At 37.2% G+C, this 27,946-nt stretch overlaps 1 protein-coding gene across 1 annotated transcript; it reads left to right on the top strand.

Annotated features, from left to right (window-relative positions):
- Window positions 1–64: 64 nt before the first annotated feature.
- Window positions 65–27,912, top strand: LOC121407639 (cyclic nucleotide-gated cation channel beta-3-like). The gene is made up of 23 exons (XM_041598809.1): window positions 65–191; window positions 1,180–1,484; window positions 1,998–2,130; window positions 3,087–3,201; window positions 3,746–3,936; window positions 4,408–4,565; window positions 5,262–5,426; window positions 6,767–6,981; window positions 7,538–7,588; window positions 8,361–8,515; window positions 8,996–9,142; window positions 17,257–17,398; window positions 17,883–18,042; window positions 18,641–18,738; window positions 20,578–20,661; window positions 21,253–21,371; window positions 21,792–21,938; window positions 22,415–22,502; window positions 22,834–23,065; window positions 23,558–23,955; window positions 24,498–25,056; window positions 25,392–25,575; window positions 27,611–27,912. The coding sequence occupies exons 2-23, from the start codon at window positions 1,229–1,231 to the stop codon at window positions 27,684–27,686; spliced, it is 3,873 nt and encodes a 1,290-aa protein (XP_041454743.1). The 5' UTR covers window positions 65–191; window positions 1,180–1,228; the 3' UTR covers window positions 27,687–27,912.
- Window positions 27,913–27,946: the final 34 nt, after the last annotated feature.

A 27,946-nucleotide genomic window follows, 5' to 3' on the forward strand; every position in this document is an offset into this window, starting at 1 on the left:
ACACATCCATGATACCATTGATGATTGATATCAAAGTTTAAACGACGAAAGTCTGCGAAGCATCTCCATCGATCCCGGTTAGGTTGAGATTGCTTTTTTATTGATTTACTTAGAATCAGAAGGATGCCATGTTGTGCAACCAGAGAATGTTGGACTCTGACCGATGATCCGTTCAGATAGGAATCAAGCTGGTAAGAATTAAAATGGGGTTATCATCTATTGAACCCGTTGAATGTGATTTATCATCGACATTTCTCTTTCTCTGTAGTATAAAATGTAAATCCCTATCTTTTGTAAATAAAATCTCCTGTGTTTTGATTTGTAAACTCGAGATGGTTCCCAAATTGGTTTTCCGTGACCATCTCGATTATTGCAACCTGATCGCGATGGGATGATGATGAGTGGGATGACCATGATTGTGGTGGTTGAGAAAGCTTGATGTTTTGGTATATTACTATCTTCTCCCTCTTTGCACATATTACATAATGGAGATGCCGATTTCCTTTTTTTCTTATCTTTTTCCCATTCCATCTATTTATTTGCATTTTATAGAGATGATGAATTTATTCCCCCCCCCATTTTCATTTCTTATTCTGCCATCTTCTTACTTTTTCTCTGTTTATTCTCTTTTCACCCTTATTTTTTGTCTTTGCCAAATTATTTTCTTCTCTTTGTTTAATATTAATTTTTTATAAATTATGAGCCAGGTTAAAATACAGTTCTTTACTATGGTAGATTATTATTTCTTAATTTGTTTTTCAATTTATTTTTTCTTCTTTTTCATTTTCATTTTACAAAACATCTTGTTGGTATTATTCTATGTAAATTTCATGTCAAGTATGTGTAAATCTCATTTAAATTACATGTAAATTTCATTCATTCATTTGATTAGTATTTCTTTAGTGTAATCAAACATACAAAATGTTAAATACACCCTCTCATTATCATTTCAAATGGTTGTCAGGCCAATCATAATCTGATTTTGTTTTAAGGTAAAAATGCACAATCCTAATGTTTTATCTTCCATGCATTTTTTTTCCATTCCCCTATATTTTAAGCATGCAATGAACAGTATACAATTAACATAATATAATCAAATTTCTGGTCCCAATTATGCAAATAGTTCAATAAAAACTTTAAATGTACTATTCAAAAACATTTATCATTTTGAATTTATAGAACATCTTCATTGCACCATTGTCCCAGACTGAGAGCTATTACTACCACCATGCCAAGAGGAAAGGTACCCGACGGCTTGGAGATGGATAATCTCCAGCTAAGACCAGGCGAGACAAGCCCTCGATCCCCTCTGACCCCAACGATCAAGCTCTCGCGACCTCCGAGTAGCAGCATAGACCGCAAGTCCAGTCTCTCTTACACTTTCGTCAATGCAAATGAGGAAGCCGATTTAGTGAATGGTGGATTTATAGATAATGATAAGGTTTCAAGTGAAATTCAGAAGCATCAACAGAATGGAAATGGAAGTAAGTTGGTTTCTTGTCATATTTTTTTCACAAAAATTCTTGAAAATTAGTTGTTGTTTTTGCAGGAGAACTACTTCTAGGCCTCCTTGTATATCATGTTAAGGTATAGTGTAGCATTTTATTAGGCATGACCTGATTGTTTAAAACAAAATATCTACTTCATAATCCTTCCTTTCTCAGAATGACAGAATGAATCAAGAATCCAATTTGATGGTCAATTTTTCTTATTGGAGTAAATATTTATGCATCGTAGGTTTTGGATTATATAACATATTGCAATATAGGTAATTTATTTCTTTCTCATATTTTTTCGTTGCCAGATGCTGGATGAGCTTGACATCATTGATGTGCTAGATTTGATAGAAGCTCATTCCCATATTATGAGATATGTTGATGTTGGTGTTATCTCTGAGTAATTGAAAATACTAAGAAATTTGACTTTGGCCCACTGAGTGTGTTATCAGTTCACGTAAGGAAATCAAAGCTGATATCCTTTCCCCTCATTTTATCCAGCTTCTGATGCAAGCAGAGGAGCTAACAGTGCCCCGCCCTTAAACGGTCACTCCCCCGTTGAGTCTTGGAGTTTGTCCGGGTCACCAGGCAGCAACCACACCAATGGGGACGTTCTCAACAACCACAAAAACAAGTAAACCATGTTTCACACAAGTTCCTATATCTTTCACATGAAATATTATGCCAGATATACAACATTTTTCTTTGCATGAATTTGTCAGAGTCACTGCTAAATCAAAGCATTTTTTCAAACAAACAAAAATATTGTACAAATATCTTATTTGTCTCTTCTAAGTTCAAGTTTCCCCAAGTCAAACATGTTACTATCAGCCAAAGAGATTCAGATCACCAAGAGTCACATAGGTTTTGTATTAATGGAATAAGTGACTTCATATAAAATATTACACTTGTTGTACAGGTATCTCAAGTGTTACTTTCCTAAAATGCAGTAGTGATTTAAATGAATAGTCAAATCCTTCCAATCCGCTTTCTCGTATACATGTACTATATCTTAAGCAAAATTTGAAACCTCTGCAGTTACTTATATTTGAAAATATTCTGTTGATTCATATTAACCCCCAAAGTATTAATGATAGTAGATTTTTTATGCTTTGTGTATTTTTATAATTCTATTTTGATACTGTTATGTTTAATGCTGTTTTTTATGTAAAAGTTCTGTACAATTCAGCTCTTGCTGCGAACAGTCTTTGAATAAAATACCATTATTATTATTATTATTATTATCATATATGAACCGGTCAATATAAATTGATATTACTTGTCAAAAGAAAAATCATTGTGAATATTAATATACAAAAAATCTTCCATTTTCCAAATTATCCTGATTTTAAAAATACTTGTATATGTTTTTCAGCTAAGCTGAAGTCATACGCAGTGGCATGTTATCGCGTTAATGTCATAATAACTCTGAAGGAAGAACATTGCCTTTGAACTTGTCTGTTAAGTATCTTGTCTATTAACTCTTTGACTACTGAATCAAATAATTCACAAAATTTTACATAGACTTTGAGCAAGGATTACCCAGTTCCGGGTGGAAAAGTTTAATGATTTGTTTAACCTTTGACCTAGGAATGGAGCATACTCCATATCAAGATGTCTGATGCCTCCGAAGAAGAATTCTAAACCCAAGCGACACAGCCTGCCTTTGCCTGGATTTGTAGAAAGCAGTAGCCTCAAGTCATCAGTGAGTGACCTTTCCATACTCTTTTTAACTGCAAACAGTTTATACTGCATCATTGATATCTAAGATAGATGAGAAGGGCATTGATTCCAATCATGTGCCATCCAAGAACATTGCCTTAATATGAATGGAGTTTAACCCTGATGTAATTCTTTCTTATTTCCGAGTGATTTTACAGTCACAAAGTTCCCATAGGCAAAGTTTCTGTGTCATAACAGACATACCAGGTCTCACGCTTTGGGCCTGAGACACCCTCCTTTCGGACTTTCGTTCATTCCCCAAATCTGTCCTATGCTTGTATTGCATGCAGCCTATCGCCACATGCATTACACACAATGCCTGAAAATCTCACACATAGCTTGTCTCAAGCCGAGCCACAGAAAATCTCATGCATAGCAGGTCTTTTAATTTGCCATCCCCGGTCATAAACCTTGATATAGTTTTTTTGCACATACATGTACAAGAATAATTTGATGCACCCTGCCTTGGCAATCAAATTATGGAATATCAGTAGCTTATAACAGTTTTCCAACTTGCCATTTGCCAGGATGATGAGGCAGACTTGCCAAAGCGGACCACCCTCAAGAATGGAGGCAGCACCCGCAGCATGAATCTGCTCCCCCGCAATGTTCCGTCTCCAACCAAGAGCAATGCATCGCCATGGAAACGATGGTTCAAGAGGAAGGCTTCTAATGGCAGCGAGCAGAGCAGTTTCAGCGATGCAAGCTGGATGAGCAGGTATCCATATTTCATTAGCCCATTGGAGAACATGCAATTCCATAAACCCCAGCCCCCTTGTATGCAACCCAGTCTCTTGTTGGAGAACTACTAATTAGATGATGTATGAGGTTTTGTGTGGTTAAACAGAAAAAAGACTGAGAGGAGAATGCTGTATTTCGCTGCAAGATTATGATAGAGAAATGCAGGTACCGTTCATGGTAGTGGTCATGGTGGTGGTCATGAAAGCTATGGTTTGTTGAAAATGTTGGTAATGATACTAATTCACTTAATTAATTTGGTAGTGATGATGGAGACTTTGATTGAAGCTTTACCAGCCTAGGCGATGTAAATCATTTCATAATTGTGAAAACAATTGAGCTGATATGTAAAAATTAAATTTGCATATATGGTGCATTTCCTGATTTCTATGTTTATAATTTCTCAGTTTGGCATTCATCAGAAGTTTATTAATCAATATTTCTTCCACAGTGCTGAATACGATGATGGAGAAAAGAAACCCAAACTGTGGAATCTTGCAAGGAGCATCACTAAACGAGTGAGCAAACTCCGGAACAATGAGGTTGCACCAATGTCGCAGAACAGCTTAGCCCCTCCTGAACCTGCTCCTGCCACAGCCACAGACAACAGTAAGTGTGATACTGTCACTTGAATACTCTGAACCTTTTTCATTTGGTCCATATTCGGATTTAGGGATGGAGTTTGGGTATGAGATAACTGCATGGAAGTATGATATCCTGATGACACAATATCCCAATGACAACTCTTCTGGGACAACCTGTCAGTCCCATGGCCAGTTGCCTTCTGGGAAAGATCCCTAGATCTTGTCCATGTTGGTGGCAGCGGTGGGATGTTGCCCCCACCATTCCTTTTCATCATATTATCATATGTAAATCAAGGGTGTGATCAGTATGCAAGTTGGATTCAGGATTAGTATGAGGTCAAGGGGAGTGGGGTCAAAATAGTTTGATCCAGAGTGGAAGTGTTTTTTGGGGGAGGAGGAATGGTATTACTACATCAGTTATACCATTTCTAGAGCATTATTATCGTTTCCTCATAAAGCAACCCTGTTTAAATCAATCTCCACTTTAATTTGTCTTTTATCCAGGCCCTTTGCCAAAGTTTACCTACTGTTACAAATCTGGAAATCTTTATTTCTTATTAAGTAAAACTGTTTAGTGATGTTGCCATGGTAGATACCATAAATGACAGGGTTCAACACTAATATTAAGCTTTAGGCAATTGAACTTGGGGTGTGAATTTTGTTCATCAATATGGGAAAATGTAATGATGTCCAAACTACTCTCTTACCTCTCTTGTCAAAGATCTCAAACCCACCAGTGTCCGTCGACGTCTTGATTCCTTTGCCCCGAGCAGTGTCGGGGACGTTGCTGATGAGATCCATTTCAAGACCAGCAGGTTTGGACTTATCACCAGCTGCTGGAAGAGATTCAAGGCCCTGCGGTTCCCGGAATACTTTGACCCTCTTGGTGAGTTCTTCATAGAATTTCGATGATATGGTGAATTATCTTACCGTCTCCGTTGTAACTGAATTATCAATGAAAACCATACATGATAATAACAATGATAATGTGCAAAATGTATATAGCACTTAATACAGTGTATCAAAATTGATATAGTACCAAGCACTTACACAGCAATACCATCCATCATCTACATAAGACTTGGTTGGTTTTTTTACAAACAATAATAACAAGACTGAGATAATGCAGGCCATTCATGTCACACAGTCCCTGTACAATGGTAGACCATTTGTGCCACAAGCCATGAACCTGGCCACGGGGGATACGGGGTGCTGAGCACTGTCACAGCACCCCGAATCCTCCGTGGCCAGGTTCATGGCTTGTGTAACAATAGAATAATCCCCCATGGACAGGGCCTTGCCACAAGCCCAAGCCCTCAACAGCATTAGTAAAAGCTCCTTCAGAGGTAAAACTTTGTTGTTGTTACAGATCAGCAATCATTTGGCAAAGAACCCACCCCCCCCCACCAATTTACGAACCTGTTAAGTCAGCCAACAGAATACTTGAAGTTTTAATGCACTAGACTTAATACAGGGATTATTTTGTTTCCCCATAGCCAGTTAGTGTATATTCCTTGGCTAATTGTTTCATTTGTTCAATAATTTTCCATTCTTACTACCGTAACCCTGTTAGCCTATGGAGAGTAAAATATTGAGTTGAGTTGGCAACATGTTAAAGGGGAATGAAACCTTTGGAACAAATAGGCTTGTGTAGAAATAGAAAAATCAAAGAATAAGAATAAAGAAAGTTTGAGAAAAATCGGACAAATAGTGAGAAAGTTATGAGCATTTGAATATTGCAATCACTAATGCTATGGAGATCCTCACATTGGCAATGCGACAAGGATGTGTGATGTCACTGATGAACAACTTTCCCTTTGGTGGACTGTAAAATACCCTCAAAATGTCTCTTTTTGCTTTTTCTTATGATGAAAAAAACTCTTTATCATGATGTATTCTTTAAAAAATATGTATTACATGCCCTCATGTAGACAGAACACATGATTTATGGATAGATGTGATAAAAGAGGCAATTCTAGTGAAATATATACTAAAGTAATGGGGAGAGTTGTTCACAAGTGACATCACACATCTTTGTCGCATTGCCAATTTGCTATCTCCATAGCATTAGTGATCGCAATATTCAAATGCTCATAACTTTCTCATTATTTGTCCGATTTTTCTCAAACTTTGGTTGATCTGTTTCTTCGATTTTTCTGTTTTCACACAAGCTATCTTATTCCAATGGTTTCATTCTCCTTTAATAATGTTTTGCCATATCCTTAGGTGGCTGGTGGTTGTGTTGGCTGAGCGTAGTTACCATGGCATTCCTCTACAATGCCATCGTCATCTTCCTACGCGGTGCATTTCGGGATAAATACCAGACAAGCAATAACATAGGGTACTGGGTGACCGTAGACTACCTGTGCGACTTCGTCTACATCATAGACATGCTGCTCTTCAGGTCCCGGCTTATGTTCTTTCAGGCCGGCCAAGGCATTGTGAGTATGCGACATTTTTAATTTCTCCTGTAATTCATTATTCAGTTGAGCCCAAAAGTCAAAGATTACGATCAATTTGATTAAATTTCAGACGTGTTATTGCACTTGATATACTTGGCTTCATGATCAAAGCTTGAAGAGGACAGTTTATACCACATGGCCCATACAGAGGAAATCCTGAATTTATGATAATAAAAGCAGTTCATACTGCAAGGTACAATAGTAATAATACTGTACATACCATGATCATACTGAAAAAGGGGATTTTTCTTAAATCCAGGTGGGTGTGCATACAAAGCTGTTCTTAAGTTACGAGTGACTTTATGAACAACAGGGTATCCTTTCTTAAGCGCTAATTCTACACCAATGAAAACTTTGTCCACCAAATTTTTATAAAGGAAGGATCACAAGTCATTGTAATGTTGCTCTTAACTTACACCAGCTTGATGAAACACCCATCAAGGCGAGTAAAGATTAGGTCTTTTAAGTTATTAAACTGTTGCTATGTGGAAAAAATATTGTATTGTTTGTTTTACTTTTTATTGCTTTTTTTCAGACTGACAAACGATGCATGTTGACACACTATACATCTTCAAGACTTTTCAAGGTAAGTGAATTCCATTAATCTGTTGTCTTCTGAAATTTGTCTAGAACAGGAATGACTTGGGGAGTCTGAGTGTGTCATGAGTAGTTCTGTCAGTGATATTCATCAACTAGCTCATAATCTTCCAATCCGATGCAAGGATTTGCAGTAGCTTATAACAATAGTAAGTGAAAGTGCACTTGCTATTTGTATAATGAAATGCTTCCCTGATGATCTTAATATGTTGGTTTGTAAATCACCTTCTAGGCAATGCTGGAGAGACTACCGTAATAGAGATTAGACTGTGTTTGTGTTATAAACTTCTCTAAGCTCACTGCAGTATTAAAAATGTACTAAGTGGATATTACTCACATATTTGCTTAAAGATAGCATATACTTCTGACTGAAGTTTGTGCAAATTTACATTCCTTGGGATGTATGATATTGTGCATAACTTTTATGTTGGGTATGCCCAAATGTAGAAACATTTTCATTGACAGTTATACCAATAACAAAAACATAGTTAAAAGGCATAATTCAATTGTCACAATCCAAGCTTGTACTATTTAAAATGTAATTGCTTCCTATACTTACTGAGATATATGTACGATCACAGGGCTACAAAACTGTCTCCTGAACTGGGACAATTTTCCCTTTTTTCAGTTGATACCAATCTACATTTTCTGTAAAAATGACAAGGGCCATTTTTGGAACTTAGCGGAGTCTATTTTGACCATTATTAGGGCGAATTACCCTCTGCTTCTCTGTATTCTATGTGTATTTTTTTTCTTTTCAGTTTGATTTACTATCCCTGCTGCCCCTGGACCTGTTTTACTTCTCCATCGGTCGTGTGGAATCACTCCTCAGGCTGCCACGTCTTTTCAAGTTTCACTCCTATCTCGAGTTCTCACAGAAGTTTGAAAACAAGTCAAAAACAGCCCATGCCATCAGGTATGTACTCTACAGATCATGTAGTACATCATTGGTTAGTGTACGTAATGTGGTTTTGTTGATCAATCTGGGGTGTATCACTCGACTATATTGTCATGCACGCCTCTAGCAAGCCCCCAAAATAGAAACATGATTTTGTTGGTTGAGATTCAAAACACGTTTTCTGCATTTAAGATGAATAAAAAACAAAAACAAGAATCAGAAAAGGGTATGTTTCTGGACTGGAAGTATAAACCTATCTATCTTAAGAGGTCTCTTCCGAGTATTCGGAGTATCTTTTAGAAGGTAAAATTTAAAATTGTCAAGAAGGTTGAATTTTGACCACTGCAAATCACATCAACAATCACACAAATACAGGTATAGTTGTCAGTAATCTGTTCTTGACAGTTTATTAAAAGACGTCATTTTTTATGATCGCCTTACGAAGAAAAATCTTAATTGTGCCGATAATCTTTAATCCTCATCTTCACCCCTATTCAGGATATTCCGTATGGTCTGTTACCTACTCTACATGATTCATCTTAATACCTGTCTCTACTACGCTATCCTGTTTTGGGAAGGGATACGAACAGATGAGATAGCCATGAGGGAGGATTACTGGGTCTATCTGGACCCCGAAGTAGATGTGTAAGTTTATATCCAAAATATTCTGTCAGGGGGGAACTGAATTCAATTTACATCAAAAGCAGTATAATATCAGGGTACAATATTTTGTTGGAAGTTTGTAGTGGTCTTTAGTGCTTTCTTCAATCGATGAGAAAGAAGTAAATAGTTTCATAATCATATCCACGGAAAACACAATTGTGTGGATGCTGGAAGCATGGCTATGGTTCTATTTGGCGTATTAGGCATATTCTAACATTATTTTATGGGATATGATGGAAACCTTGGATAGCCCTATGATTGATGAGAAAATGAATCTGTTGCGCTTTCAGCAAGTGAATCTCCTTCACACTTTGAATAAAGAATTAGTTAGCTATGGCATCTCTTTACTCTTCTTGTTATCATGGTTTTTGTGACAATGGTAGAACCATAGACCAACAATATCTGATATAGGATTAATATGATGTAAATCTATTAAGGCCGAGAGTTTATTAATCTATGGACTCTCTTTTTATAAGTATTTGAAAAGATAAAAGATGGTTTGAAAGGCATCTTACTATTCTGGAAAGTGTTTTGAAGGCTCCTTAGTTAGGTGACATCTATGAACTTTACATCCAGAGAATCTTGTAGTAAGGAAATATTCTTGACTTTTAATACCATGTGTATAGAAAGTGCTTTATAAAGGATATCATATGATTCATGCTTTGAATTAATGTTCTATTGCATCGGGTGAGAGCAGTGGGATGGTGGGATTAGTCCGACTATTCAGAGATGGTTGAAAGGTTCACATCTAAGGAAGATGACTAAGGTTCAAAGGGTATTGTTCCATCATATGCAGACCTGTATAAATGAATTAAGCAAACAGCTAGTGAAATATGTATTCACGTTCTTTGGATAAAATTTCTTGCTTTTGTGTCAGCAGTGAGGGTCACATCTAAGGTAAAACAGTAATGTATTGGCAACTTTATTGTTTTATGACATACAGACCTGTCTGGATGAATTTAGCAAGAAGCTTACAAACTAGGCTTAATTCAATTTAAACACAGTGCAACTTGACAAAAACTAAATGCAAATTAATAAATGAACATTATTACCATGAAATACTAATCAGTTGCAAGATTGATTTATGATAGTAAATATAAAAAAGCAGTATAGAATAGAGCATTTGGTAACAAAATTATAAAGAAAATGTTCACATCTAAGGTAGATCACTAATGTATTGACAAGGAGTGTTTTTATCACATATTGACCTGTCTTAATGAATTTAGTAAGAAGCTAGCAGTCTAAGCACCTGTGTCATTGAACTTAGTAAGAAAAATTCTTGCATTTGTGGCAGTAGTGGGATTTGTTGACTTTGTTCAAATAGAGATAAAAGGTTTACATCTAAGGTAAATTACCAGTGTGTATGATCACATACAGACTTGTCTTGATAAATTTATCCAGAAGTTTACAAACTAGCCAATCATGTTTTCTAAAAAAAATTTAAAAACTTCTTGTTTTGGTGGCAGCATTGGGATTGAATCCCACTATAGAGATAGATTAAAGGTTCACATCTAACGCTGATCACTAATGCAATGTCAAAGTTATTATTTCATCACATATACACCTGTCTTAGTGAATTTAGTTAGAAGCTAGAAGACCGTCTGTTCTAATAAATCTTCTTGTTTTGGTAGCAGCGGTGGGATTGAATCCCACAATTCAGAGATAGGGTAATCTAAGGTAGATCACTTATGTAATGACAAAATTACTTCCTAATCACATACAGACCTGTCTTCATTAATTCAATATAAAGGAGCTCACTAACTAGGCTTTTCCATTCACTTAATAAATATAACTCATTGCTTTGGTGGCAGCAATGGGATTGATTGGCTCTGTTCATATAGAGAATAAAGGTTCACATCTAAGGTAGATCACTTATGTAATGACATGACCATTAATTCAATTTATCAAAGAGCTTACAATCTAGCAAATTATGTTTGCTAAAAAATTTAAAAACTTCTTGTTTCGGTGGCAGCGGTGGGATTGATCCCACTGAACAGAGATAGATAAAAGGTTCACATCTAAGGTAGATCACTAATATAATGACAAAGTTATTTTTCCACATACAGACGTGTCTTCATTAATTTGATAGCAAGAAGCTAGCCAACTACGCTTTTCTATTCACTTGATAATGAAACTTCTTGCTTTAGTGGCAGCAGTAGCATTGGTTGGCTCTATTCAAATATAGATTAAATATTTAAGGTAGATCACTATGTAATGACAAGACCATATTTTTCATCGCATACAGACCTGTCTTGATAAATATTTCAAGAAGCTTACAAACAAGCCAATCATGTTTGCTGATAAGTTAAAAACTATTTTTGGTGGCAGCGCTGGGATAGAATCCCACTCTTCAGAGATAGATCAAAGGTTCCCATCTAAGGCTAATCACTAATGCAATGACAAAGTTATTATTTCCTCACATATACGCCTGTCTTAGTGAATTTGGTTAGAAGCTAGGAGCTTATGCCCTCACTCCTGTTCTTCTAATAAATCTTCTTGCTTTGGTAGCAGCAGTGGGATTGAATCCCACTATTCAGAGATAGGCTAAAGTTTCACATCTAAGGTAGATGTGTGATGTCTGATGTGTGATGTCAGTGCCCAGTGTGTTGTGCTTGAAATATCTCTTTCAAATTTCACATTTTTGTAGTAAGATCTTGGAAATAATCATCTAATCCCATATTCTAGATCACAATCAAGGACTCAAGACACCCAAGGATTACTTTTGATTAATTGTTGGAAAAGGATTGCAGTGATTTTCATGGATGATTTCTCCACCCAGAGGCTCTGTTTTGAATGACACAGTGTCATGTATGTCCCATATATAGGATTTCATGTTGGACAACTTGGTGTCCTGTACAGGTACCAGTGAATACACAGCTTACTGCAGCAAAGGTCTCTTTGTATGTATTGCCTCATGATTATACTACTTGTATGTTTAGCTGATGCTTGTTGATGTTGACATTGCTTATAAATGCTGAAGTGGAACTTTGTAGTTACACTTTGTAGATTTACAGATCGTGGACACTGAAAGCTTACCTTGCATGGACATGGGAAAAATTTGCTGAGTCATTCCATCCATATTGGGTTTAGGACTCGTTCATTTTTATGATATGAATATTTAACACTACACATGTAGTCATCATGCCTAGTGCTCTACTAGATTACCTTTGTTGGTTCTTCCTAATAGCTTCTGTTATCAACATTCATGTACAGCAAAGTCAATCCAGATCTGACTCTTGCAAAAATGGACCATCCAAAGCAAAGAATTATGATAATCCAGAATGGACAAAGCTTTATCTGAATCTTAACCAAAGCAGCAGTAGCAGTAGCTTCTTGAATGGTAGCGATGCTATTTCTCTACAGGATTCTTTACTCATATCAACACTTGGTGGTAAGCGTATGAGGAATTATTGTCAAAATCCTATGCATCGTAAGAGGCATACTCTTCTCTACTTGAGCTTTATACTACTATCAAATGCAGCTGACATTGAATCAAATCCAGGGCCTAGAGTACCGAAATACCCATGCCAGTTATGTTCACGTGCTGTAACCTGGAGACAACGTGGTGTAGCTTGTGACGACTGCGATCAGTGGTACCACGTTGACTGCATGGGGATGTCGACGCAGGTCTATGAAGCATTGAACAGTGTGTCCTGGCATTGCATCAGATGTGGGATGCCCCAGTTCTCGTCCAGTCTCTTTAATTCGACAAGTATAGAGGTCAGCAATTCATTTGATGTCCTAGGATCATCAAATGATGTTACTACAAGTAGTACTATAGAAACAAACCATACACGCAGCTTGTCATTTTCAGAAGACGGCCTGGGATCACCGCAACGGGCATCTACTCCAGTCAGACCAAGAAGGTCTTCATCATTGCCACCTAACGGGAGGTCATCTTCAGAACAAGGCAGAAATAAAAGGCAGCACATCAAACCTAGAAATATGAAAGTTCTCAATATTAACTTTCAAAGCATCAGAAATAAGAAGGAAGAATTGGCTGTACTCATTGAGACAACAGAACCTTCTGTTATTATTGGTACAGAAACCTGGCTCAACCCTACCATCAAGAGTTCAGAGATCTTTCCTTCCAATTTTGAAGTGATTCGCAAAGATAGGGCGGATAGCTATGGCGGAGTTCTGCTGGCAATAAGGAATGATCTCATATACGATGTCATAGATACTACAGGGACTGGTGAACAAGTCTTCGTGAAGCTCTCATTCGGGGCTAACGTCAAGCTGATAATTGGAGCTTTGTATCGTCCCCCAAACAGTGACATTAACTATCTCAATGATCTTTGTTCTATTGTTGAGAATGTTGCATCCAAAAACAAGAAAGCAGCTTTGTGGATTGGTGGTGATCTGAATCTTCCAGATATTGATTGGACGAACCTCAGCGTCAGTGGTCATAACTACCCAGCCAGCATGAACAACAGATTGTTAAACATGACTCATGACTGCGCTCTTCAACAGATGGTGACTTTTCCCACACGTTTGCAGAGCACTTTGGACTTGTTTCTGACGAACCGACCATCTCTGGTCAACAAGTGCTCTCCACTACCAGGGCTTGGAGACCATGATATTGTCAGTGTTGACACAAATGTAACAGCTAAGAGGCGAAAACCAGTGAAGAGGTTAATGCATATATGGAAGAATGCTAACCTGAGTGAAATGAAGAGAGAATGTGGCTTGTACCAACAGCGCTTCATAAAGATGCACGACGAAAAGAGTTCAGTCATCAACATGTGGGAGGAAATCAAGACCTTTTTGCAGGACTTGCTACAAAAGCATGTACCATCTAAGATGACCTCAAGTCGGTTTAATCAGCCATGGATCAATTCTTCAGTCAAGCGGCTTTCCAGAAGGAAGAAACGTGCCTTCAAACGGGCACGGTGTACCGGGCAGCAGAGAGATTTCCATAAATATCAAAAACTTAAAAAGTCTTCACAGGTGGTATGTAAACAAGCATACAGTGATTACATTAATCACATGATAAATCCAGACTTGTCCTCAAATCCCAAGCGCTTTTGGAGCTTTATTAACAGCAAGAGGAATGATAACACTGGAGTAGCACCTCTGAAAGCTCAAAGTGGAAGGACTATTACAGACAGCACGAGGAAGGCTCACATCTTGAATGATCAGTTTACTTCTGTCTTCAACAAGGATGAAAACATGACCACCATCAAAGACAAGGGACAAAGCCCGTATCCAGACATGGAACAAATCAACATCAGTCCTGATGGAGTGTACAAGCTGCTATCAACACTGCAGATACACAAAGCAACAGGTCCAGACGGCTTGCAAGCGAGACTTTTGAAGGAACTTGCGACAGAACTCACGCCTATCCTCACTATTCTCTTTCAAGCATCTGTTGACCAAGGCATTATTCCGGATGACTGGAAAAGAGCTAATGTAGTTCCTGTCTTCAAGAAGGGAGAGAGAAACAGAGCAGAAAACTACAGGCCAATCTCGCTGACCTCTATTGTGTGCAAGACCCTGGAACACATTGTGTGCAGTAGCATTCTTGACCACCTGGATAGCCATAACATTTTATGTGACGCCCAGCATGGCTTTCGCAAGAAGCGCTCCTGTACATCTCAGCTCTTACATGCTGTTCAGGACCTTTCCCAGGGTATTGATGATGGCGATCAGCTTGATGTGATTCTACTGGACTTGTCAAAAGCCTTTGACAAGGTTCCCCATGGTAGATTGATGTACAAAGTCAACTATTATGGAGTCAGAGGCAATATTCACTCATGGATTGAACATCTACTCAGCAACCGCTCCCAGAGGGTTCTTATTGAAGGAGTTACTTCTCATGAAGCCCCCGTTCTCTCAGGAGTGCCGCAAGGTAGCGTGGTCGGACCCCTACTCTTCCTCCTCTTCATTAATGACCTCCCCGAATATGTATCATCACAGTCTACGGTGCGCCTCTTTGCTGACGACTGCATCTTGTACAGAAAGGTCAAGACAGAAGAGGACACTAAACAGCTTCAGAGGGACCTGGATGCTCTTCAAGTATGGGAAGATGACTGGCTCATGCAATTTCACCCGCAAAAATGCCAAGTTATGCATGTTACCAATAAGAGGGTAGTTTTCAAGAGTTCGACACCATATTGCATTCATGGAATACCCCTGGTGGAGACTGATAAAGCAAAATACCTTGGTGTAAACTTCCAGGATAACCTTAAGTGGAATCACCATGTAGACAAAACAACTAAGTCTGCCAACTCAGTCAGCAGCTTCCTGCAGAGAAATATCAGAGACTGTCCTCTCAAGACGAAAGTGTTGTGCTACAAAGCACTTGTCCTTCCAGTACTGGAGTATGCTGCTGTGGTGTGGGACCCATTTACCCAGAGGAACATCTCAAAACTGGAAATGGTACAACGCCGTTACGCCCGCTTTGCTTTAGGAGACTTTCGACGTACCAGCAGTGTATCAGATATGCTAAAGCAACTCCAGTGGGCTACTCTTCAGGAAAGAAGGGCACAACAGCGAGCTAGCATGGTCTACTGCATCATCAATAAGCTTATTGACATCCCGGATGACCACTTTATTCCATCAAATGGTCCATGTACACGTGGAAATCCTGATAAATTCCAAATTCCATATGCCAGAACACAAGTATATCAAAAGACATTCTTTCCTGATGCTATCAGAATATGGAACTCACTCCCAGCAAAGATAGTTCACAGCACCTCCCTTGCATCTTTCAAGCAGGAGGTGCAGCAAAGGAGGCTTCGTTAAGACCTCTTCTGTTTTTAGCCGCACATAGTTTTGTAGAGATTTTTACTTGCACTATTCATCTGGGCACTTGACAAGCACAAGTACGATAATATGCCAACGGCAGTCTGTACTTTACAGGAAGAAGGAGAAGAAGATCACTAATGTAATGACAAAATTACTTTTTCATTACATACTTACCTTCATTTATTTGATAGCAAGAACCTAGCCAGTTAGACTTTCCCATTCACTTAATAAATAAAACTTCATGCTTTGGTGGCAGCAGTGGGATTGATTGGCTCTGTTCAAATAGAGAATGAAGGTTTACATGTAAGGTAGATCACAAGTGTAATGACAGGACCATTATTTCAACTTATCAAGAAGTTAACAAACTAGCAAATTATGTTTGCTAAAAAATCTTCTTGTTTTGGTGACAGTGGTGGGATTGGATCCCACTATTCAGAGATTGATAAAAGGTTCCCATCTAAGTTAGCTCACTAATGTAATGACAAGATTGTATTTTCATCATATACAGACTTGTTTTTATTAATTTAATAGCAAAAATCTACCCAACTAGGCTTCCCGTTCATTCAATAAAATAAAAACTTCTTGTTTTGGTGGCAGCAGTGAAATTGAATCCCACTATTTGGAGATAGGCTAAAGGTTCCCATCTAAGGTAGATCATTGATGTAAAGACAAGATTACTTTTTCATCGCATATAGACCTGTCTTCATTAATTTGATAGCAAGGAGCTAGCCAACTATGCTTTCCCGTTCACTTAATGAATAAAGAAAGCATTGCTTAGGTGACAGCGGTAGGCTTAAATTCCACTATTCAGAGATAGGTTAGAGGTTCACATCTAAGGTAGATCACTAATGTGTTAACAAATAGTGTGTTTTTTTCACAAATACACAAATTTATAAGAAGCTAGCAGATTAAGCACCCCTGTTCTTCTGATAAAGCATCTTGCTTTTGGTGGCAGCAGTAGTATTGCATCCCACTATTGAGAGATAGTTTAAAGGTTCACATCTAAGGTAGATCTCCAGATAATGTGAGAGGAATATTTTTCTCTTATCACACTAAGGTCTGCTTACTCAGTTTATTGGTTGTGTATGTCACATGAAAACCTTTGCATGGCAGATTCAGGCAGCATAATAGATTTTACAGTACATTTATACAAATATTGTAAATGTATCGTTTATTGTGTAAAAATCATGTACATTTAGTATGAGTTTTGTCAAGAAACATACTGGATGTCACATTATGAATAATGATATTGGTTTGCAGTTCTGTACACTCATAGAATGATTAATGCAATTTGGCTCCATGTGTGAAAATGACTATCAAAACATTATTTTTATATTTCTGTCTAGGTATACAAAATGTTTATTCCGGTCAGCAAAGACACTGATTGTGATTGGCAATCTGCCCCCACCCAACACCAACAGTCAGATCTTCTTCATGAACATTGACTTCATAGTTGGCGTGTTTGTCTTCGCTTCTATGATTGGTCAGGTAAAATAGCACATGAATGTCCAAAATTTTTATTAGTTGAATATAATTTGGAATCATCTTCTAGTGGCCATAGGTGAAGTTTGATAACGATGCTTAATCAAAACTATTAGCTAAGTTGAATTGTTTTAATACTATTGGCTCACTTGTAGCATATCCATGGTTATGCTGACCAATTGCCATTTATTAATCATTAATAATATTAATGCATGTGACTTGTTGATGTGTGAATGAAAGGTATCTATTCCGGCAGAGCTGTGTGCTACACGGTTTGAATAGCAGTAGTTGTAGTAGTAGTAGTAGTAGTAGTAGTAGAATCATTATCATTTATCATCATTATCAACACCAGCAATATCTTCTTCATCATCATTATCATCATCATCATCACCTCCCTATTAATTGCAAGTGCAATTCATTTAATGCATTTTGATCCTTCAAAAATTATCTAGTTTTGAAATAACTTATGTTTACATTTATGCACCACCAGATGAGAGACATTTCAGCCAAAGCTGGAGCCACCAAGGAACAGTTCCGTCGTCAAATGGATGACACAATGAACCTTCTACAGGTGTGGAATATCCCTGAATCCGTTCAGAAGAGAGTCCGCAGCTACTACATCTACTCTTGGGATCAAGGCGCTGTCCTTGGTTAGTCTTTCGGTGGTAGATCCTGTCGAATCATTACAATACAATATCATGCGCCATTTTGTTTACGCACAATGTATTGTGCCAATTTATTCCAGACAAGACTTGTTCAATATAGTGCTTCCAAGAGAAAAAACATTCATGCACGAATGAGAAATCTTCCATGTTTATACCAATCGAAGGATGATATTCTAAGCATTACAATAATAAGTAATTTGTCTATTTTATTTGTGATAAAATCATAAATCATTGATAATTCTCTGTTTCTTTTTTTTGGAGGACACTCTGTATACTGCTAGGCTTACATACTATATTTTGGCATAAAGAATGTCAATGTCTTAATAGGAAATTTTTAAATGAAATTTTTCCAATTTTTGACCCGTATGTTATTTTCATCATGTAACTCTAAATAAAGTTTTTATCTTGGTTTAAATCTCCTTTAACGTTTTGAGAAACCTTGCCCATCCTACCCTAATGTGCACACCAATACAAAACAAAAGATTTTGCAAACAAGACATTCATGTACTGCATGTGAAAATACTACATACATTTAAAAAAACTGTTCTAAGTTATTGATATTTGCTGAAATTGTGTTGCTTAGATGAGAGAGACCTGTTACTCGGAGTTCCTATCCGTATGCAGACTGATATAGCCATAAATGTTCACATGGATACCCTCAGTCGAGTTTCACTCTTCCAGGTAATTAACCATACTCTTGTTAGTTTTTTTCCAACCGTCGTTCAAAGGGACGGTTCAGTGAAATTTGACTTTTTCATGTTTATTTCCACATAATCAAAATAATAACAAAGATATGTATGAAATAATGAACATCATAAGAATACTTCCATTAGAAAAATGTTGTTTCCAAAACGTTAACTTTATTGTTAAATTCAAGTTAACACAAAGTTGACAGTGCTTTTGTGATTATACAATGATATAAATAGTATATTGCATGTGAAAATGAAAATGAAGGGCTGATTAAAAGGCATATGTCATGGAAACCCTCTATTCAGACATCCTTAAAATACAGCAGGCTATTCTTGAATGGCTGAAAATATAAAATAAATGAACAACAGCTTTTATGTATAGGCATTATACTTTCTTCATTCATGTTTAAAACCAGTGAAATTTCATTAGTTTGAGATCTGTATCAAGCATTACCAAATTTATCATTTTTGCTATGTGGTTGTAAATCTTGTGATATTAAACGAAAATGAGTTTTTACGATTATGACTTTACTTTGATTCACCATAATTTGTTTAAAATATTATTAATCTCTTTTGCAATGGAAATCATTAGTTTAATGGGGATTTTTTAAGGATGTAATGATTTGAACCAGAAGTTAGTTATCTATATCAAACTCAAAGCCACAATTTGTTTTCTTTTATAGATTTAGTATCTATTCCACGTCAGTTCATTTTTTGTCTCACCTGCATAGCAGAGTGAGACTAAAGGAGCCGCTTTTCCGACGGCGACGGCGGCGTCAACATCAAATCTTAACCTGAGGTTAAGTTTTTGAAATGACATCATAACTTAGAAAGTATATGGACCTAGTTCATGAAACTTGGCCATAAAGTTAATCAAGTATTACTAAACATCATATTAGAGTTTTATGTCACATGACTAAGGTCAAAGGTCATTTAGGGTCAATGAACTTAGACCATGTTGGGGGAATCAACATCAAAATCTCAACCTGAGGTTAAGTTTTTGAAATGTTGTCATAACTTAGAAAATATATAGACCTAGTTCATTAAACTTGGACATAAGGTTAATCAAGTATCATCAAACATCCTGCATGAGTTTCACGTCACATGATCAAGGTCAAAGGTCATTTAGGGTCAATGAACTTTGGCCGATTGGGGGTATCTGTTGAATTACAATCAAAACTTTAAAAGTTTTTGGATCTGATTCATTAAACTTGGACATAATAGTAATCAAGTATTACTGAACATCCTGTGCAAGTTTCGGGTCACATGATCAAGGTCAAAGGTCATTTAGGGTCAATGAACTTTGGCTGAATTGGGGGGTATTTGTTGAATTACCATCATAACTTTAAAAGTATGTTGGTCTAGTTCATAAAACTTGGACATAAGAGTAATCAAGTATCACTGAACATCCTGTGCGCACGTTAGGTCACATGACCAAGGTCAAAGGTCAATAAACTTTGGCCATAATGGGGGTATCTTTTGAATTACCATCATAACTTTGCAAGTTTATTAATCTGACTTTTGAAACTTGGACATAAGAGTAATCAAGTATCACTGAATATCCGCTGCAAGTTTTAGGTCACATGATCAAGGTTAAAGGTCATGTGAGGTCAATAAACTTTGGCCACATTGGGGATATTTGTTGAATTACCATCCTATCTCTGTAAAGTGTATTGGTCTAGTTCATAAAACGTGGAAATAAGAGTAACCAAGTATCACTGAACATCTTGTGCGCGTTATAGTAGCACTGCTGCTATGTTGAATCGCGTGATGCAGGTGAGACGGCCAGAGGCATTCCACTTGTTTTTATATTGGATTGATATTTTTCTAGGACTGTGATAAGATGCTTCTGCGTGATCTTGTTCTCAAACTTCGACCATTGGTTTACCTTCCTAATGAATATATCTGCCGAAAGGTAAGTTATCAATCTGTCTCCTGAATTGGTTACTGTAATAAATTGCTGAATTAATTACTCAATAATTCTTTTGTGTGAATTTACAGTGTGAACAACTCCATAAAATATGTATGTCTAACCCCCTATATGTAGGACCTTAATGACATTTTCTGTCTTTGATTTCTTGTTCTTTTGACAGTCTGTAATGCTCTATAATTTCAATGACTTGGTCAGTCTATGAAGTGAAGATGGGAAAATGGGGGTCAGACGTCCACAAAAAGGTTGATTATTTTATGGAATTACGCATGTATGAAACACATGAATTGAATGTAATGATAAAAATCTGGAATAAACAGATATTTTATCACAGTTTCCTTCTGAAAGTTTTATATCTAAATGAAAGTAATGTGCATGATCTAGTGTGTATGTTTTAATTAGGAAGAGTATATACATGATTTAGTTTTTAAGCTGCCATGAAAGGTGTGAAAGTTTTTTTTTTTACCAGTAAAGAAGTTAAATAAAGTAACACACAGTGTTTTATAGCTAATCAGTTATTATCATTATCATTGACAAATATGTGGATATTTCCTTACTTTAATTGGATTCTTACAGGGAGCAGTAGGGAAAGAGATGTACATCATAGTTGATGGTAGTGTGCAAGTTCTTGGAGGAGAGAATAACTCCAAGGTGCTTGCTACTCTTCATCCAGGAAGTGTCTTTGGAGAAATCAGGTGAGATTCTCTTAAAATGTGATACTGCTACATGGATAAAGAATCAATTGTTTAAATGAGTAACATATAGATAAAGTGAATACCTAAAATGTTATTATTTAATGAACCTATTTTCATGATCCAGTACAATTTTGTTTATTGAAATACCATAAAAAATGATACTATTTAAAAATCATTTAAAAAGTTTATAAAGTTGCCATTTACATTATGGTGGTAAAATTTTTAAATATAGAATCTAGAATGAAGTGGTTTCATGATGGCTTGTTTTGAGTGGTGGCATATAGAGTGTAGATGCAAGCATTCAATTTATCCTTTGGTGTATTACTTAACAAATTACTTACATATCATTTTAAATGTCCATCGCAGAGACATTCTGACCGCTTTCTTAAATTTGGTCCTTCATTTTCTTGGATTCTGTAGCCTCCTTAGTGTTGGTGTTGGTAATCGTCGCACAGCAGATGTTGCTGCCCCAGGCTTTGCCAATCTCTTTGTGTTGGACAAGAAGGACCTACAGGAAGTGGTAGTCAACTATCCAGATGCCCAAGAAAGTTTGAAACGAAAAGCTAGGTAAATTCGGAAGAGAAATATTTAGTCTCTGATGTTTCTGGCCGCTTATATAAGTATGTTATTATCATAGTCATGACTGAATTCCGATGAAGATAGCATTAGATATCAAGTTGAGGATCGTTTCAGTACCTGCAATTTTCAGGAAAGAATACTGTGAAGCTTCTATGATGAAACATGATGAGCCTGTATTCCTTGTACCTCTACATTATGCAGATGACGGTAATGTTTGTCCAGTTTTATTGAGTCTGAAAGACTTATTTCATTATTTATTCTTCCACCATAATGAATTGTAAGGCTTAATTTAATTATTTATTTTTCCACTGTAAACAGAAACTCTCAGAAGTTTTATGACTGAATGGTTTGAAGGAGATGGCAAGATACTGATAGATTGGATATGGCGTACTTGCTTCATCTTATGAACATTTGCCGTTAGAGTTGCGGTTCATTTGTATTCATTTTCTGTTATTTCTTGATAGGGAGATCCTGAAACAGAACCAAGCAAATGATTCAAAGAGCAAAAAGAGGCGAGGAAAATCTCTGATTGCTGAGTCTATTCTTACTAGGGTAAGTCCTCTCTCAGCTCTTCTGAATTAAGATAAAATTGTTATTTTTTTAATTTTTACACCATAAATACATGTATATTGACTGAATATTAGAAACATAAGCTTAATTTTTCATCCTCCCTAATGATTTGTTATTTTGGGTATTTTGGCTTTTCTGCAAATACAAGTATCGGAAGATATAAACAGTCACTTTTTAAGAACTTCCATCAAAGAGTGTAAGGGACATCCTTGTGGACCACCAAAGGCTACTGCTTTGTAAACTTGTGCACCTTCCCTTTCTTGATACAAAAAGTGATTGATCCTTTTATCTCCCTTCTGAAAAACACATGCAGGATCCAGAAACAACACCAACATTCTTCAATGCCGTACTGCAAATCGCTCGCAACAAGCGCATCACCGCCACCATCCTCAAAGGATCTTTCAATATGAAGAATGAAGACGATGACGATGACTCAAGATTTGCATTCTACTCGTCCAGTGATATCTCTACAGATGAGGAAGCTCCAGTTACTATAAAGAAGAGAAAACGACCAAGGTTCACCAAGAAAAAAGGCTTAATCAAAGGTGAAGGCTAGGACCACAATGTTTCTGCCCCAGGAATGTTGTGATGTGTTTCTGAAAATGGCTCCTTTTATTCTTTACCTTTTGTATATCTATGTAATCCTGAGTTCATAAATTGACTGCAACATTCCATATTTCCAATAGTTTTAGCTAAATTTCCTCCCTGAAGACTTTGTTAAACCATTGACAGTAGGAATGCACTTCTATGTTTTGTCTTATTTGTAAAGAGCTTCAACAGTCCGTGCTAGTATTCATCATCTGAATTCAAAGCAGCTGCAAAACATACCTGATGCATTAGGAATTCAAACAATTGTTCCAAGTAAGGACATGTATGGGAGTTGGAATAAGTGGGTTTGTTGGTAGGTAGGAAAAACAATCTAGCTATAGACATCAAGTTACTTTCAACAAGTTATTAAATTGCAGAACAACAAAAACTTTTTCTAAGAATCATGGAAGAAATTCTTGACCATGCTCCCATCATTTCTTCAATCTTAGATGCTCTTAAGCTAGGCAGTCCTGGAGGCGGAGGTAGCTCCTCCTTTGATGACAGATCCGACAGTGACTACCCTGAGCCGACATCAGTCGTGGTTCATCCCATTCCCAAGGAGCAGCAGAACATCACCAGTAACCCTAGTCTCCCCAACCAGATTCCTGATGCCTTACCCCTCTCCCTCCCGCACCTCGACCACGCCCTTCCCTCCCCTGGTCTTTCCTCCTCCATGGTAACAGACAATGACCCCCTGGAGGATGATCAGGATGCCCATGATAGTGGGGTGGATGTACCCCTGGATGGCAGCGCAGGAGCGCTGACAGGGGGCAGCTTTGACTATCCTGGGGAACCCGATGGCATGGCTCTGGATCCTCCAGGACGACCCAATAATGATAACCCGGAGGTACAGTATTATACCCCATTGAGGATCTTGGTAAAATCATGGTCTTTTTTGCCTAATTCTGATTGCAATTATTGCAATTCCACTTTTATTAAATCAAAAGGTGTATAAAATAGAATTATGCAAGTTTCAAACAATGATGATTGAAAACAAATCATAAGTGAAAGCATTTGTAGAATATATTTGTATGAAGATATAAAGGACACCATGTTAAACAACAAGAGAATACTGGAGTTTTTTACCCAATGGGTTTCAACCCCGAACATTGTGGAAATGATTTTTAAATTTGAGAAAGAATCAAACTTAGTAAAAACGGATTTAGAAAAATATGGACATAATGTCCCTTATTTTTGTTGACAATGTTTGAATGTCTGCTGTGATTTTATTTGTATATTTAGAAATTGCAATTGATTCGATACTGAATAAAACATTGAAAAAATTGTGCATGGTTTCTATTGTTAAAATCACAATTGCAATGCAATTAGTAATCTCTCTACAAAGCATTTATTTTCATAGCAAACATGTTTTTCAAATAAAAATTCCAGGCTGCAGCCATCAGGAGTGAGCCAAAGATAGAATTCTCCCAGGATGAGCAGGAGAAACAAGAGGATAACGAAAGCACCATAGGAGCGGGTGAAAGTGACCAAATTACTGCAAGCAAAGACAGGAAAAGATCAACCCAATCTTGTCAGGAAAGTAGACCGACTACACCTACCCCAACCAAGACTGCACCATCAGAGAAACCCTCTGGACCTCTGAGGCGCCAGTCATCACCAGCAGCACCGACGGGAGGTGCACCACTTCAGCACCAGCAGCAGCAGCCATGGATGCAGGGCCCAAGGCAGATACCGAAAGTGTTGCTTGAGCGCCAGGCAACACCGGCAGCGGAAGTGGAGCAGGCGTGGTCACCGGTACACCGTAGCAGTGAGAAGAAGGATGAAGATTTTAAAGTGAAGATAGAGCAGTCAAGCAGTGAGAAAGAAGATGATAAGGAGGAGGAGGAGGAAATGGAAAAAGGAATCGGTGAAGATACAGGAAACGGCAAACAAGATGAAATCATTGACATCGAAGAGGAGGAAAAGAAGGGTGGAGGACATCAAGAAGGTATGATTTTTTTTCATTTAGTCAAATTACATTTATAGGCTTAATGTTCTATAAAGTAGATTATATTTAGCTGTGGGACAGATGATTTTAGACTACCTTCTATATTGAAAAAGTGGAGAACGGCAAAAAGTTATTTTTTCATTTAGTCAAATCAAATTTATTTTAAGGTTAGTGTTTTAAGTTGAGTAAGTTCAGTTGTGGGACAAATGTTATAAGACTACCTTCAGTATTTGTGGCTAGTACAAAATTAGAAGGGCCTATGCTGTATCATAATAATAGAAGCAATTAGACTAAGAGCTAAGTGTCATGTTCTTTTTTATTCTTTTCAAATCTAGATGGAGCATCTTCCCACAAGGATAAGGGTTCATCGGTTGATCCTACACAAGATACCAAAGCCAGCGGCACACATCCCAAAAAGGTATCTAAGAGATCATCCAGCGAGTCCAGTCAAAAGGCCTTCAAACCCAATATCCAGTATAATCCTCGATCAATCTATACTACATCAGCACGCACCGACAGGTAAAATTAGTCATTAATCTCTTTCTCATTTAAGAATGCCACAAATAACTTCACATTGCAGTATGTGGAATGTTGAAGTCCAAGTATACTATACCCCATTTTCCCTCACCACACTATTCAAGGAATTGCTTCAAAAAATTATCTCTATCTTTGTTGTCATAAAATAATGAAGATTTCTTTCTGTAGATCTGCATTAATTTATTTGCATCTCCCCTGGATAAAGAGTGGCAAATACATCAATGCTGAGTTTAAGCACATGCAGTTGGAAAATATTGCAGTTTTATACATGATTCTGCCCAAGACATATATCTATTGTAACAAGACAGAAATATGTTTGATTTGGGCGAAATTTTTCATAGGAGAGGTAAACAATATAGTCTACTTGTCTGGTCTGAAAAAAATTCCTTTGAATCCGGCACTTCTCTAATTAAGCCTATGAACCAATTCAGTTAAGGCGTTTTTTATGGTACTTTCTAAGGACTTAGTGTATACATAACATATGAAAATGTATACACTAGCTAGCTGGCCTAGCAATCCATTTAACATTACAAAATGCATTGAAAGTGTTTTTGTTCTTATTTAAAAATCCCAGTTATGTCTGCCATAGGTTACAGTGATTTGTAGTTGGATTCATTTTAATATAAAATGTCAACTTAAACAGACCTTTATCTAAATTGAGTGGGTTTCCATATGTTCAGAATAACTGTGAAAATATACTTGTATGTTTTCTTCTAGTTTTGTCTCACCTGCATAGCAGAGTGAGACTATAGGCGCCACTTTTCCTATGGCGATGGCGGCGGAAACATCAAATCTTAACCTGAGGTTAAGTTTTTGAAATGACATCATAACTTAGAAAGTATATGTACCTATTTCATGAAACTTGACCATAAGGTTAATCAAGTATTACTGAACATCCTATTAGAGTTTCATGTCACATGACCAAGGTCAAAGGTCATTTAGGGTCAATGAACTTAGACCATGTTGGGGGAATCAACATCAAAATCTTAACCTGAGGTTAAGTTTTTGAAATGTCATCATAACTTAGAAAATATATGGACCTAGTTCATTAAACTTGGACATAAGTTCAATCATGTATCACCAAACATCCTGCATGAGTTTCATGTCACATGACCAAGGTCAAAGGTCATTTAGGGTCAATGAACTTTGGCCGATTTAGGGGTTTCTGTTGAATTACAATAAAAACTTTAAGTTTTTGGATCTGATTCATGAAACTTGGACATGATAGTAATCAAGTATCACTGAACATCCTGTGCAAGTTTCAGGTCACATGATCAAGGGCAAAGGTCATTTAAGGTCAATGAACTTTGGCCGAATTGGGGGTATTTGTTGAATTACCATCATAACTTTGAAAGTGTGTTGGTCTAGTTCATAAAACTTGGACATAAGAGTAATCAAGTATCACTGAACATCCTGTGCAAGTTTCAGGTCACATGATCAAGGTCAAAGGTCATTTAGGGTCAATAAACTTTGGCCGAATTGGGGGTATTTGTTGAATTACCATCATAACTTTGAAAGTGTGTTGGTCTAGTTCATAAAACTTGGACATAAGAGTAATCAAGTATCACTGAACATCCTTTGCGCATTTTAGGTCACATGACCAAGGTCAAAGGTCAATGAACTTTGGCCATAATGGGGGTATCTGTTGAATTACCATCATAACTTTGCAAGTTTATTGATCTGACTTTTGAAACTTGGACATAAGAGTAATTAAGTATCACTGAATATCCTGTGCAAGTTTCAGGTCACATGATCAAGGTCAAAGGTCATGTGAGGTCAATGAATTTTGGCCACATTGGGGGTATTTGTTGAATTACCATCCTATCTCTGTAAGTGTATTGGTCTAGTTCATAAAACGTGGAAATAAAAGTAACCAAGTATCACTGAACATCTTGTGCGAGTTATAGTAGTTTTCAAAGTCAGCAATGCTGCTATGTTGAATCGCGTGATGCAGGTGAGACGGCCAGAGGCATTCCACTTGTTTGATGTACTTTCTCTCTTTGGCTTCCCTCCTCAGACCCAAGTCCAAATCAGGAAGCAAGACCGGCAAGAGCAAAAAACACAGCAATGGGGATAAGCAGAAAAAGGAGTAATGCCGGGAGTAATGATCTCTCAGTCTCGACGTGCTCTAAATAAAAAAGTCATAGTCAATTGTGTAGTCTTGATGATTCTTTCCTGAAGCCTCAAGGATGCCAGCCAGTATGCCAGAAACAATCATAACCCTGTAAATGTGCTGTACAATATAAAGCCTGAAAAGGTCTGGGGCCCCGTCTTACAAAGAGTTGCAACTGATCCGATCGATCACAACTATGGATGGCCAGCAACGTCAACATCTAAAATGTATGTTTATTTC

Source organism: Lytechinus variegatus, chromosome 2 (assembly GCF_018143015.1).
Source record: "Lytechinus variegatus isolate NC3 chromosome 2, Lvar_3.0, whole genome shotgun sequence".
NCBI lineage: Eukaryota > Metazoa > Echinodermata > Echinoidea > Temnopleuroida > Toxopneustidae > Lytechinus > Lytechinus variegatus.

Bases quoted from the DNA above. Each gene is read 5' to 3' on its own strand.
- LOC121407639 (XM_041598809.1), top strand. From the start codon at position 1,229: ATGCCAAGAGGAAAGGTACCCGACGGCTTGGAGATGGATAATCTCCAG. The intron at 1,485-1,997 runs GTAAGTTGGTTT...CATTTTATCCAG, and splicing joins TCAACAGAATGGAAATGGAA to CTTCTGATGCAAGCAGAGGA. The intron at 18,739-20,577 runs GTAATTAACCAT...ATATTTTTCTAG, and splicing joins GTCGAGTTTCACTCTTCCAG to GACTGTGATAAGATGCTTCT.